This window comes from Phacochoerus africanus, chromosome 10 (assembly GCF_016906955.1).
Source record: "Phacochoerus africanus isolate WHEZ1 chromosome 10, ROS_Pafr_v1, whole genome shotgun sequence".
NCBI lineage: Eukaryota > Metazoa > Chordata > Mammalia > Artiodactyla > Suidae > Phacochoerus > Phacochoerus africanus.
The window spans coordinates 113,224,532-113,239,046 of record NC_062553.1 but is presented as its reverse complement, the minus strand read 5'-3'; the positions used below and the strand labels follow the sequence as shown (position 1 = coordinate 113,239,046).

The 14,515-nt window shown below is 36.6% G+C and overlaps 1 protein-coding gene across 1 annotated transcript in view; it reads right to left on the bottom strand.

Annotated features, from left to right (window-relative positions):
* The window catches only part of COL25A1 (collagen type XXV alpha 1 chain), a 441,616-nt gene that overhangs the window by 61,029 nt on the left and 366,072 nt on the right, over positions 1–14,515 (bottom strand). The window contains exons 15-17 of the mRNA XM_047799010.1: positions 13,089–13,133; positions 4,991–5,023; positions 4,529–4,564 (exon numbers count right to left, since the gene is read on the bottom strand). Coding sequence (XP_047654966.1) covers positions 4,529–4,564; positions 4,991–5,023; positions 13,089–13,133 — 114 coding nt within the window. The remainder of the gene's footprint in view (positions 1–4,528; positions 4,565–4,990; positions 5,024–13,088; positions 13,134–14,515) is intronic.

The window sequence follows — 14,515 nt, the reverse complement described above, 5'->3', positions numbered from 1 at the left end:
GAGAAAGAGGAGTAAAAGGAGAAGAAACTCCTATGTTTTATTACTCCCTGGTAAATGACTTGCTGAGGAGGCTGAAGCTATTAGCTGAAATGAGGATTACTTGTGCATTTGAATAATGCATCCTGTTTCAGGGCTCTCCTACTTCAGATAATCAAGAGTTGGCTGTATGGACAGGTGGTCACATCAAAACAATATACATTAAAAATCGTGCTCACTTAAAAGTATAATAAGATTTCCTTTCCATTCCTGAATCATGAGAAGATAAATGCATAGTTAAGATTATACTTAACTTCAGCCCATATATCTGACAATTGTTGAGTCTGGGTAACCCTGCTTAGCAACTTAAGGCTAATGGTACAATGCAGCTGTTTCTGAATACAAGTTTGAGATTAAGTGGTACATTTTGGGTGAGCACACTGGAGTCAAGCTAAATCTTCTCATTTTCACAGAATTGTCTACATTATTTTAAGCACAAAGTTTAGTGACGGGAAGTTAAAGTGCTTAGAAAATCTCCTGAATTTCACTAAAAAAGCATAAAGAAATTGCTGGAGAAAATGAGAGTCCATTCTGTGTTGGATTGAGGTGACTAATATTTGGAAATAACATTTGAAGATAAAAGGGTCATACCGTTTCATGACGGTGAGTCAGTGTGATAACAACTACACCAGAGACAGAAGCATCAAATTAATGAGAAAAGTGGTAGAGGAAGGCACTTCTTTGAATCTAAATGCTCAATCCATCCTTATTCCAAGGAAAATCTACTAAGAATAGCCAGACACTTCATCTTTAATATTATTACTTTCAAATCACCGAGAGCTATAATTTGCTCTTGTATTATCACAAAATGACCTCAGACACTCTTAATATTAAGCTACAGATTAAACGTAGAAAGGACAATGACTTTCCTGATGATTTAGGCTAAAGGTGCTTCAGGAATGCAAAAGAAAAGCTATTCTACTGGAAACTAGATAAATGAAAGTTTGCAGTGTGAACAGAAAGACTAAGATGAAATTAAGCCAGAGAAGAAAGAACGATTATTAAGAGTTTGATATTCCATTCAACAAATACCTGTCCAAGTGGGTTTTTGGACAGGTATTTGTCCTGGATTTTTAAAATTTATGCAGTAACATTATACATTTGATTTTCTTTTTCTTTCCCATTTTCCCTTCAAACAACAAATTTAGGAAGATCTAGTAAAAAGGGATTATCCATATTTCACTGAAAATTCTTTTACTAAGAAAAAAGTAGAAGGCCCTTGAAAACACAAGTTGCAGTAGAATATACAACCAATCAAAGTAAACATATTGGTGACAAATCTAATTTTGTAGTGTCTTAGGAAAAACCTCCCTAAACTCAAGATATCCTATTTAAAACATGTCTGAAAATATATGGTTTGTAACTCGGTTTCCTCAAAGGAGTTCTCACTATATGCTTCCCTCCCGCCAAATTAAAAGGATAGATGATTAAAGATATTTATATGTACATGCACCCACAGACACGCAATCATATTTTTCTCACTACAAGAAAGATAATACATCATGGAATATTTTAAGACATCATGGAATAGTAAGATAAGATAAGACATCATGGAATATTTTATAATGTAGATTGAATATTTACAGAGAGTTTGAGAATTTAGCTGTTCCCTACATCATATGCACATGTATGTATGTATATAGATTACATGTGTACTTTTTAATGAAAAAATATTTCAAGAATTCATACTTCATAGTCTTGGATTTTTATAAATTTGACCTTTTCAAATGTTTACTTAACAGTTGACATAATGAAAGATTATAAAATATTTAATGTTACTTTTTGTGAACTAGCTCGACATTTTTAAGATGATATTTCTTCCTAAATGAATTCTATTTTTATACCATGAAGGCTTATCTTCAAATTAAGAGACAGTCTTACAGTTTCTCCATTCTTGCCTATTTCTTGGCTCAGTCAGGAGCCTCTGTGAGCTGTGTTCTTGGGCCTGCACAGCCCAACGTTGGATCTGGGTCATAATTACGAACTGGTTTTTTATTCCAGTCCAAGAATCTATGAAAGTAGATTAAACTTTACACTGACACATTATACTTTGATTTTCTTTTTCTTTCCCTTTCATTCTTTACTATTCATTCTTGGGGACCCTTGTCCACTGTTAAGTTAGTTTTCTCCTTTCACCCCAGTCCCAGTGACAGTGCCCTGTATTTCTAGACATAGTTCAACATTGGGGTCCCTCCCAATGAGGGAACAAGTATTTTTATCCTTTTAAAACTAAAAAATATAATTAACAAAGATGTGGAAAAGTTAGAAAGGAAAAAATTATATGATGAAACACAACACCTATTTTATAAATCTACACATTCAGTTTATAAACATATACCCTAACCCATGTAATCAATCACACACTCTCCTGTTGAGTCTATAAAAGAAAAAAAAAATACTGAAATCATACCTATATTATGATTATTACTCTAATTAACAAACTTTCATGCTGCAAAATACCATACAGTGGAGAGTTAATCAATGTACTTTTTGTTCTGTCAGAATATCCTCTACTTTTCTGGGAATACCTCTAACACAAGAGCTTAAGCACAATGAACTCACAACACAGTTCTGCAATGCTGAGAAAAATGTCATGGAAGATCCCTTGAATGGATTCTGTATTCATTTCTGTTTGTCATCTTCCAGTCTAAGTAGAAAGCATGGAAACACTCTACTTTTAAATCAATGCTGGGGTGAGTACTGCCAAATCCAGATAGAAGACAAAGGAAGTCATAAATATTGTGGGAATGTGAGATTGCGTCAAAGGGTAGAATCTGGCCTAATTATTAATGGAAAAGATACCGTTCATTTTAGGGCACATTTTCATTCAGGTGGGTTGTAATATTCATTCAGGCATATATACTCATTCAGATAGAAGCCACCTCTTCTCTCAATATAGTTTAAAACAGGTTTATAACGAAACACAAAGAAAAGCCAATGTTTCCATATATAAACCTATAAACTTACAGAAATGACTCTAAAGTGTATTTTTAAATAATTATGATAAGGCAATGTTTTTTTAATCAGTTTAAAATCAATTTGGGTATTCCACTCTGAAAACAATAGAACCTGTATGAAATTATAGCAAATTCATTTTGTTTTTAAAAGAGGTATAATAGTTTTATAGACATTTCTTTCAGCTTATCACAGACTTAGAGAACAGTTTAAATTTAACCTTTAATTTTTAATGACTAAGGGACTTAAAATTAGATCATCTGAGAAAATGAGTTGCTCTTTCAAACCAAAGCAGACCATATATCTCTGTGATATCACAAATTTCAAATTTCTTACATTAAAAAAGAAGGAATCAATGGGCAATCTTAGGATTTCCTTTAGGATTTTCTTTAGGAGCTGAATAGCAAAATTTGTAGAGTTCTGCTGAGCTCTTTGGAAAAATTTCAACTCTACCTGAAACTGGGCCTGATGAGTCATTAATCTTAGACTCTTCATTTCAAGAGAAAAATCTATTTTTAAATTAGAGAAATGTTAAAAGAAGGTGAAAGATCTTCTTGAAAATTACTTTAATCCTAAGCATTTAAACAAAGCATTACTTCAAGAATGGGGGAATATTTTTTCTATGTTATGTTTCAAGTTCTAAACTACTACAATGGGATTTATTCCTTCCCTTTATACTAATGAGTTATACTCTATGTTTCTATTCATATTTTTTCCCTATAACATCAGCTACTGCTAGACAAAGGCAGACTCAGGATCTTAAGAGATTTAACCTGATGTGGAATTCACATTTACTTGTTAGCTACATCTGTTATCTAAAATCTGACTGCACTGGGCATTGATATCCAGATGCTCAGACAATAAATGACTAACAGTTGTTTCCTGCTTCAGACTCAAATTAGAATGTGAACTGAAATATATTCACTGCATGTCCTCTAATTTATCACTGAAGTGAAGCACAAACAATAAAAAAAATTTTTTTTGTACATATCTCTAGATTGGTTAAAGTGGTTTGGCTATTGTCTCCAATTAAAATTTAGTTCATGAACAAATCTCTTTGTATAAAACATAACACTCATTGCGTGGGTAGATATTATTCACATAAAAATTATCAGTACATAAGTATTTGAAATGAGACGAAAGGAATATAATTTTAAAAGAACTGCCCATCATTCCCTATTGAAATAGTTTAGTAAATATTCATTTCTTTTCATAGAAGATAGAAACATGCAGACTATCTTTAAACATGCAAGGTAAGCTGTTGGCATTCCAATCCAACAGATCTTTGTTAGCTTCAAACAGCTCAGTACATGCAGACTTTAGTTCGTTAAGCATCCTTTTACGTTTACAGAGTATGTTTTCACTCTTGCTATGGTCAGCATCATCCCTTTTAAAATGCTAAACAATAACATCTGCATACAAAGCAGGAAAACTGCATTATTTTACAATAATGGTTCTCATATTATACAGGATAATAGATATAATAAAATGGTGAATATAAGATAGTACAAAGAACACACAAGAATAGAGATATTACCTTTTGCCCTGGACGACCAGATTCTCCGGGTTCTCCCTGGCCAAAGAAAATCAAAGATGAAAAGGGAAGTCTTAAAAGAATTTTCCAAAATCCTTAGGCCCCTGGACGCTTTCACAAAGATGGCTTAGCCTCCGTGATGACATGCATTTCGTTCAGTTTATTCTGTTACTCTACCTCTTACTAGACATTGGCAAAAAAAATTATTTTTCCTTTTTTTTTTTTTTGCTGTGACTATCCCTAAAGCTCGCATAGAACTCCACATTTCCACAAAAACTAATCAGAAAGAGAAGAGAAGGCAAGATCTCTTGTTTAATTAGGTATAAGATCGCAAGCAGATACTTCTTGTGTTTGGAAGCTGACAATTGCAGAATAGAACCATCAAAGCTGGTAAAAGGAAGGGAATAAAGAGTCTTATAAAAGTCAACCCTGTAACTCCTGGGGTACTTGCAAGGCTCTAGTTACCTTAATTCCAGCCGCAGATGATCCAGGGTCTCCCTAAAATGAAACCCATGAGAGATTATTCCACAAGTTAAGGGAATAGGAAACATACAAACACACAGAGAGCTGTTATGAATGGGAGCACTCAAGGAAAACCCATGACTAATGGCCTGGACTACACTCCCTAGGAATTTGTATCAATATGTCAGCTGCTAAGATGTCAACAATTTCCAAGACAAACCAAGCACTTTCTAAACCTATGGGTTTACTTTGAATGCAAAGTACTTAAGGACCACATGCCTTGAAATACAGACAAATATATAAATATGGATCTCTCCCCTTGATTCAGTGCTAAAATTGTATTCTAAAACAATACATTAGCAGATCTGGAATTTCAGTTTTTTCTCTTTCTGGAATTTATTAATGTCACTGGCTATCATTTAGCAGGAGTTCCCTGACCCTTTCGGTCTTCAGAAAGTCAGGGTTCGACAGAGGAAGTCAAAGGGTTAATGATGTTGAGTTGGAAAAAGCCACGAAGCCAGTCAGTTTGTTTTCCTCCTGAAGCACCGCGCCGTTATGGCTGGCACGTTTTTTTTGAGCTCTACATTTATTTCATTGTAACGCCGTCACTGAAAAGTTACAGGATGATGGATGACTTGTGGGTGACAGGAAGCCATGGAAGATCTGAGAGAAAGTCTTGAGATAAAATCTGGTTTTCTAAAAGGCATTGTATTCCATCCAGATTTCATGGGGGTGACTACACTGCTAAGGCAAATCTGTTCTAAATACACAGATAGGGGCTGGCCCAGGAGGATATGGGGGTGGCCGAGAATGCTGCTTGTTTCTGAAATTTTCAGAATTAGGGACTAGATTTTCAAGCTCCTCCTAACTCTGTCCCCATGAACATAAAATGAGAGGGAGGAAGCGTCGTCATGTGAGACAGTCAAGAAAGCAGAAAGAGCCACAAGGTGGAGGGCACATGTTGGGGTTTCCTCAACTGTCCTATCGGGGCAAAGAGCTCAAGGGGCTCCGGGGTCTGCCTCCCTGTTCTGGATTAGAGAGCTGCTCTTGGAGAGATGGAGTCTCTTTGAGAGATGGAGCTAAGGCCTCAGGCCTCTGTTCCTGAAGCGCTTGCCCCTCCCTCACCTCCTCTCCCCTCTTCTAGGGGTGGTACCTTCTCTTTCTTCAGAGCTTACGCAGCTTTGCCTCAACTCCTCACCAACCAACCTAGACACATACCCCTCACACGCCCAGCTTACTCTGCAGCATCTGTTCATGTCCTACAAAGCTCACTGCAAATGGATTCTGTATGTATGTCTTCTGCCTGTTCTTTGTTTGTCCCTCTATAGACAGTCAGCCACGTGTGGGCAGGTTCAGTGACTATTTTTATTCAGTGTCGGAATAAAACATGTTCAATACATATATGATGAATGAATGGATAAATCTCAAAAAGAATGTTTTCAGCAGGTCAGCAGTCAAGAATCAAAATTAAAAAAAAAAAACAACAACAAAAAACCCTTTAGGAAGAAAGACAGAGCTGAGGAAGGAGAAGGAAATAATAAATTAACTTATTGGAGGAAACATATGAGTTTCTTTGACATCTGTAATTGCTATTACCTAAGGAAAAAATAAAACATGACAAAACATATAGAAGAGGATCCAAATACTGTCTTATTGTAAAATGATACTGGTTTCTCTTCTCTGTCATCAACACTCAGTTGAGTTCTGAATAGGATGTGAAATAAATGTGGCTAATAAAATTATACTTATTTCTATTCCTACTAAATCATCTGAAAGGCATCCACACCAATAAATCAGGTTTGCGATATTTTACACAATAAGATCTTTGTATTCATAAAAGCAATTTTGACTTTCCTAAGGCCCTTTTTTTCATCTTACGTATACCTCATGAGACTCCCAAGAGATAGGGCATGTATTACTATTTTCACTTAGTTGATGAGGAAATTGAAGCAACTTGAGGCAAAGGGAATTTCAGACTTCCTAAATTCTATTTCCATGTTCTTTTTATTGGAATAAGAAAAGAATTATTGGTTTATCTCATTTTGACAACAGGGCATAATGGATGCAGTAAGTTTAGAAAGAAAAGGAAGTTGCTTGTATTAACTGTAGTTTAAAAGCCTATTTTGTCAGTGTTTTAGTGGAAAGAGACTAGATTCAGAGTTCTCAGAGAAGGTGGATGGGATGAAAAGGACGGTTTCCTGAAAGCTTGATTTCTCTGTGGAAATTGGAGCAGTTTCATTTGATGAACAACAATGAGTGATATTTCAATTTTCTTTTCAGAAATTAGAATTGTGAAATATCAAGGAATTTTTTTTATAACTTTTAAGTGGCAAGGCAAGTGCTGGAAAACATTCCTAAGTTAAACATTTTAAAGAATGATGCTGCAAGTAGTGAAAATAAAACAATTGGTGTTTATAACCCTCATTCCTCTAAAAGTGAAAATGAATACAGGATTAAAGTAGGAAAAAACCCAACTGTGTCTCTCTAAGTATGCTCTTAGCTTCATAAATCAGTTGGTTTGGAAAGAAAAGTTTCTGCAAGGTAAATCATAAAGTGAAAAACACTTAGGATATTTGAGGTAAAAGAGTTTGATTTTGCTAATTATTAATCATTCAAGCACAGAGAGTGTCTGGTTTCGGCTGTGATTATTTTCAAACACAACACTTGGTTTGTAATCATATGTATCTGTTAATAAAGTTTATGTGGATAAATGAAGTGAATGGGGTGATATTTCTATCATTCATTAATTCATTCAATACGTATTTATTGAGCGCTGATTATGTGCTGGCCATGTTCTGGATGCAGAGATAGTAGGGGCTAGGGAGACAAAGTGAATAGTGCAGTTTCAAACCCCAACCAAACTCTGATTGGGTTCATATTCCTCCATATTCCTGGGTTCTGCATCTGTGAATTTACCCGATCTCAAATCAAAAATGTTTGGGGGAGGAGTTCCTATCATGGCTCAGTGGTTAACGAACCCAACTAGTATCCATGAGGATGCAGGTTCGATTCCTGGCCTTGTTCAGTGAGTTGCCATGAGCTGTGGTGTAGGTTGCAGAGGCAGCTTGGATCCTGAGTTGCTGTGGCTGTGGTGTAGGCCAGCAGCTGTAGCTCTGATTCGACCCCTAGCCTGGGAACTTCCACATGCTGCGGGTGTGGCCCTAGAAAACAAACAAACAAACAAACAACAAAAAAAGTTTTTTGGGAAAAATTTCAGAAAATTCCAAAAAGTAAAACTTGAAATTCTGCATTCTTGGCTATTATTTACATAGTATTAGGTATTATAAGTGATCTGGAGATGCTTTATAGTACAGCTGATCCTTGAACAACACAGCTTTGAACTGCAAAGGTCCACTTACATGTGGATTTTTTTTCAACAGTAAATATTATAACATGATCTGCAGTTGGTTGAATTCAGTGGATATGGAACCATGATATGGAGGAACCAGGGATATGAAGGAACTCTGTATAAGAAAGGCCCATTATAAATTATACTCCAATTTGCAACTGTGGTAGAGTCTCAGCACTCCTAAACCTTGCATTGTTTAAGGGTCAACTGTATACCAGAGAATGTGTGTAGGTTATGTGAAAATACTATGCCATTTTATATACAGGACTTGAGCATCCTGGGATTTTGGTATCTAGGGGTCCTGGAACCAAGCCCCTGGGGATACTGATGGACAACTACAATCATTTGTATATACGTACACAGATATGTGTGTTCAAAAATATTGGAGTTCCCGTAGTGGCTCAGCGGAATTGAATCTGACTAGCATCCATGAGGATGCGGGTTTGAGCCCTGGCCTTGCTCAGTGGGTTAAGGATCCTGCGTTGCTGTGAACTGTGATGTAGGTCGAAGACATGGCTTGGATCTGGTGTGGCTGTGGCGTAGGCCAGTGGCTACAGCTCTAATTGAACCCCTACCCTGGGAACCTCCATATGCTGTGGATGCAACCCTAAAAAGACAACAAAAAATTATTGACTGAAAGCGTAAAAGATGCTTTGTTTTATTCCCCTCTTTTACGTTAATCAGTGACATCCTTATTGTTTTTTTAATTAAAAAAAAAAAACGATTTTTCTTTCCACTTACAAAAAATCCGTGATAGGAAGAAATTGTCATGTTAGGAAATTCTGTGTCACTGCATATACACAAAAGACATGATATAAGCAAATGCATGGTACAGGAAAAGCCTTTACCATTCAACAAAAATAAGAAGCAGGTGAAAGTAAACAGTTTTTTTTTTAAAAGGTGGTTCATTCAATAAATATTTATTATCATCCTACTATGTGCCAAGAACGTGGTGTTGGGAATAGAACAGTTTTGTAATACATAGTTTTTTGTTAGTTTGTTTTTTCTTTTACAGTGAACTGGATGCACATTTAAAGACGTAATTACAATGACTTGTGATAAGGGTTATGAAAGAGATCATAAAGAGAGCTCTGGGAGCACAAAGTAGGTGACTGAGCCAATCCAGAGGAGACTGAAAGGCTGCCCCAGGGAAATGGTTTATTGATTAAGGTTTCAGGGGACCGAATGGGAGGAGGTGGAGGTGGGCAGAGAACAAGAGTATTCTAAGCTGAAGGAATCATCCTATGTGCTAAGCTGGAGAAGACCCTGTGCCCACAGAGAAAGGCCTTTCCATGTGATCGTAAGAAAAGACAATTTGGTTGGTGACTCCCATGATGGGCATGGCTTCTGAAAAGGCTCAGAGGATGCAAATCATAGATAGGTGTAAAGTAAGAAGGCTGCATATGACAGAAATGGAGATCCAGGGAGCAAAGAAAATGAAGACACAAACAGGTAATACCAAGAAAAGGAAACTTCTGAATGAATAGATAAGATTTTGAATGATAGAGTGGCGTCATGGAACCATTCAGTGGTCTGCACCAACACTTACTTTTAAGTGGGGGAGGGGGAATAGATAAGAAATCCATTTCTACATTCATTGGTGGGATTAACACTCCAAAGAGCAGAATATAACCTTCCCATAGTAACCCGACACGACTGAAATCAGTTTTTGGCAGATCGTTCGTTCTTTTTTTTTTTTTTTTTTTTAGGGCTGCACTTGTGGCACATGGAAGTTCCCAGGCTAGGGGTCGAATTCGAGCTGCAGCTGCTGGCCTACGCCACAACTACAGCAACAGCAACTAGGGATCCAAGCCCACATCTGTGACCTACACCACATTTTCAGGGCAACGTCAGATCCTAGAGTGCATCGTAGCCACTGGCCACAGAGAAAACCCAGCCCAGAGGTTTTTACAGCCCCATAGCATTTCCAGATGACCAGTTTGGAAAGCCTTAGATTGCTTTACCATCCAAAGGCACTGAGTTGGATCAAAAGGAAAAGAAAAAATCCTATTAAAGTGAATGAGCCAATGACGTAATTTACTACATCAATGGCAGAAAAGAGGCATTTTTTTGATTTTACATCTCAAACTTGGTAAATGATGAATGAGTTTCACATACTGAACCCAAAGGCCATAAGAAGAGTGTTTCTAACATGCTGGAAACAAATTATATGACAGAAGCAGGAAATGTTTAAAAAACACATCAAAAATTATATTCTAATTACAGCATTCTTGGGGACGAATGCTTCAGGTCAGATTACGTATTATACGTTATAGATTCCTATTTACAATCCCCTGTTTAAATGCATTGAAAGTTTAGAGAAATAATTTCTGTTTTAACTGATGCATTTCTTATGCTTAATTTCAGTTGCTAAAAAAACTTTTTGATAAAGAAGAAAAATAAGCAATCTCATTGATTTCCATTTCCATGTGGTTAAAAAGCTAACACTCATTGAGAGTTTACTATGTTTGAGTCAGTATGGTAAATGATTTGCATTAATATAAAAAAATAAGAACAGTATTCCCCTGAGTTGAGTTTAGCCTTTACAAAGAAAAAAATTCCTTTACTATTACAAAATTAAATTTTAAAAATGTGTGATTAAAGAAACAATTATTGGCCTACATCCAAAGAATGAAGCTTTAAAAATACATCTCTCAAAGCTTGAAATTCTCTACATAAATCCACATAGGCATAGTTCAAACTTGGCCTAAATTGTTTTCACTTGAAGAAAGTGCTCTCTGTTTAGGAGATTTCCTCTCTTTAAGCAGAGGTTGGCAACTGTGGCCTGAAGGCCAAATCCAGCTAGCCACCTGTTTTTGCGTGGCCCAGGAGCTGAGTGGTTTTTACATTTTTAATCGTTAAAAAAAATCAAAAGAACAATATTTCATGACATGTGAAAAGCACATGAAATTAAAATTTCAGTGTCCAGAAATAAAGTTTTATTGGAATTCAGCCACTCTCATTTGTATACATCTTGTCTATGGTTGTTGTCATGCTATGATGACAGAGCTGAGTAGTTGTGACAGACACCATATGGCGCCCCAAAACTAAAATATTTATTTTCTGGCCCTTGACAGGAAAAGTTTGCTGACCTCTGCTTTTAAGCAAAAACAAGAAAATTAAACATAACATCCATGTTTACATATCTGGGGTCTGAAGTTCTGACTTCAAGAAGTCAGAGGTATGTCATTGGTCCCATTAGTATGAAACATATTCATGCCACGGTGGACTGCAGCATGATACTTAAATTTGACAGAAAAATAAAATGGGTTTACAGCAGTGGTTCTCAACGAGGGATGATTTTGTTCCCCAGGAGATTACTGGCAATATCTGGCAACAGAGTTCGTTGTCACAACTTGGAGATGCTACTGGCAGTTAGCAGGCAGAGGCCAGAAACGATGCTAGACAAATGACAGCTCCCCCAGGAAGGATTATCCTGCCCCAAATGTCAGTAGTGCTGAGGTTGAGAAATCCTGGTTTATAAGAAACTGAGAGCCCACTCTAATTACTGGACTACCGCTTGAATACAAACACAATTGCTACTTGGTGACATTAATGTATTTCTACCACCCATGCCATATTTGTATTAATATTCATAAGACTGAGAAAGACAAATTTCTCTTAACTTTATGAGTACATTTTTATGACAAACAATTATCCATCTGTACTGTAATAATTTTCAAAGTAGAGTATTCTTATCCTCAACTATAAGCCTAAATGAATCATTCTTTTTTCCCATCAATTAGCCTGGTTTAAATTAAAATCTGATGATTTTATTTTTAGTTCCTTAAAAGAGCTTTTTCTTAATTCTTGACATACAGCACAGATGAAGTAAAATTTTCCTTTCTATGTCAGAGATGTCTGTGAAGAATCCAAGCAAAATCTGTGATAGGCTGGGGACAAAAAGAGAGGCGATAGGGAGATGAACCAAAGACCACTGCAATACACATGCTAATAATGGTTTAAAAGACTGGAAAGAAAAAAAGAAGAGGAGTTCTCATTGTGGCTCAGCGGGTTAAGAACCCAAAGTAGTGTCCATGAGGATGTGTGTTTGATCCCCTGGCCTTGCTCAGTGGATTAAGGATCCAGACTGCCACAAGCTGTGGTGTAGGTTGCAGATGTGGCTTGGATAGGGCGTGGCTGTGGCTGTGGCTTAGGTTGGCAGCTGCAGCTCTGATTCAACCTCTAGCCCAGGAACTTCTGTATGCTGCAGGTGCAGTCATAAAAAAAGAGAAGAAAAGACAATACAAAGGCTGACAAGACATTCAGATTTAGCAGATTTCTAGTTGAGGCAAATTTTCAAGACTGCATTAGAGTCTCTAATCCAGTGACATTAACTTATTATCAGACTTTTACATCTCATCCCAATCTTCTGCAACCTTCTGTCCTAAAATCAGGACAAGTGAAATCACTTTACGAAGTCTATTTTTATAAAGGGAGTGTTTTATTTACATATGAATAATTTTTTTTCCTTGAAAGCCATATTACTGGAAAACTAACTACACATTTTCTAGAATTTTTGACATACCACTTTACTTCTAAAATACTTAAATTTGTGGCTAGGAGCTTGTGGAATAATCTTCCTTTATCAATAAAATACTTAAATGTTTCCTAATCTCGTAGAATCATCTCTGATCTTGTCATATTAAGCCAGACCACTCACTTAACTCTCTCAAAATCTCTTATTTTCATGTACATGAAGTAGTATTTCTTACTCATACACATACTCTTTCATATTGCACAACACTGTACCTTTTCGCCTGTGTCGCCTTTGGGGCCGTTCTCTCCAGCATCTCCCTAAGGGGGGGGGGAAGGAAAGCAATACGTGTAAAATATATTGGTGACATTAAGCAAAGAGTACTTTTTATTATTTTAAGGTCTGTTTCATAGGCACGATATATTAAAATCTCTTGTAAATGTCCTACAGAGCGAATGTACTTTTTCTTGACCAGCTGCCTGATATCAACTGGTCCAAATAAATTTTATTACAATGAACATGGCTAAATAGCTTTAAACTACTCCACAATATTAACAGAAAGTAATTTCTCTGACTTCTAATAGCTTATTCTGGCACTTGGAGCCTCCTTAACTCTTTCTCTTTTCTCCTCCTCTCAAAACTTTGTGCTAACAAAGACATTCTCCTGACTCCCTCAACATGTGTCTTAACATCTCTGTCCCCTTCCCCACCCCGTCCTGCCTCCTGGACCCTCTCCCTCCTTTTCCCCTTCAATCTGTATAAATTCTGTGTCTTCAAGGCCATCTCAAATCTCCAGTCCACAAAACTGGAGCACCGGATATTGACTTCTTTGGGCCTACATGTTTTGCATTTCTGAAATAAACATTTTATATTTTATTAGAAAACTTAAAAAAAAAGTAAATAAATTGGGGAGTTTATGCTTCCTTTGTGATTTCTGAGCATTCCTATGCCTCACTGATATCTTTCTCTGAGCAAAGCAATGCATCAGAAAAAAAAGTCATTCGTTTATTAACCATGCTTTGCTCCTGTAAATGCCTCTGAATTCTTTAAGTCTTACAGCATGTTCTAGTGGAAACATTGTGAACTTTGGAGCCCAGAGACCGAGCCTGGCTCCAGCACCTACAGGGCGAATGAAATTTCCTTGGCGTCAAATTTCTCACGTGTGAATGTAAGGGCAAGGATGTTTTATGGGATTACAAGAAATAAACAATTACTGTGTGTAAAGCAGCTAGGACAGTATTTGGTATATCATAAGCTTCTAATGACAGATGTTAGCAATAACAATGCATTATTGTTCATATATTCCATAAATACCCTTCTGTCTTCATAAGAGGTCACTTGTCTATCATTTTTAAAGATTTCTGTAAAATAAGACAGAAACTATTGATAATGGTTTCCCTGGGAGAAGTAGGGGTGTTGAGGGTGGGAGCTTTTAACATTTCCTTTCCATTTTCTTTTCTTGCTTCAAATAATCATGAAGCTAACCTGCTCGGGCATTCTTTTATGGTGATGAGTACACCACAGCAGCCCTGGAGCCCGAGCCACTTTATCAGATGAGTCCCCACAGCGGTGCTGGCACTGTTCATTTTCCTTCCTTAATTTGTACACAAAATAATCATCTGATTACCAATTAATTTCAATTTAATTACCATGAACTGGTTGGATGCCAAACAAACATACTGATTATCAGTTATGAGGGATC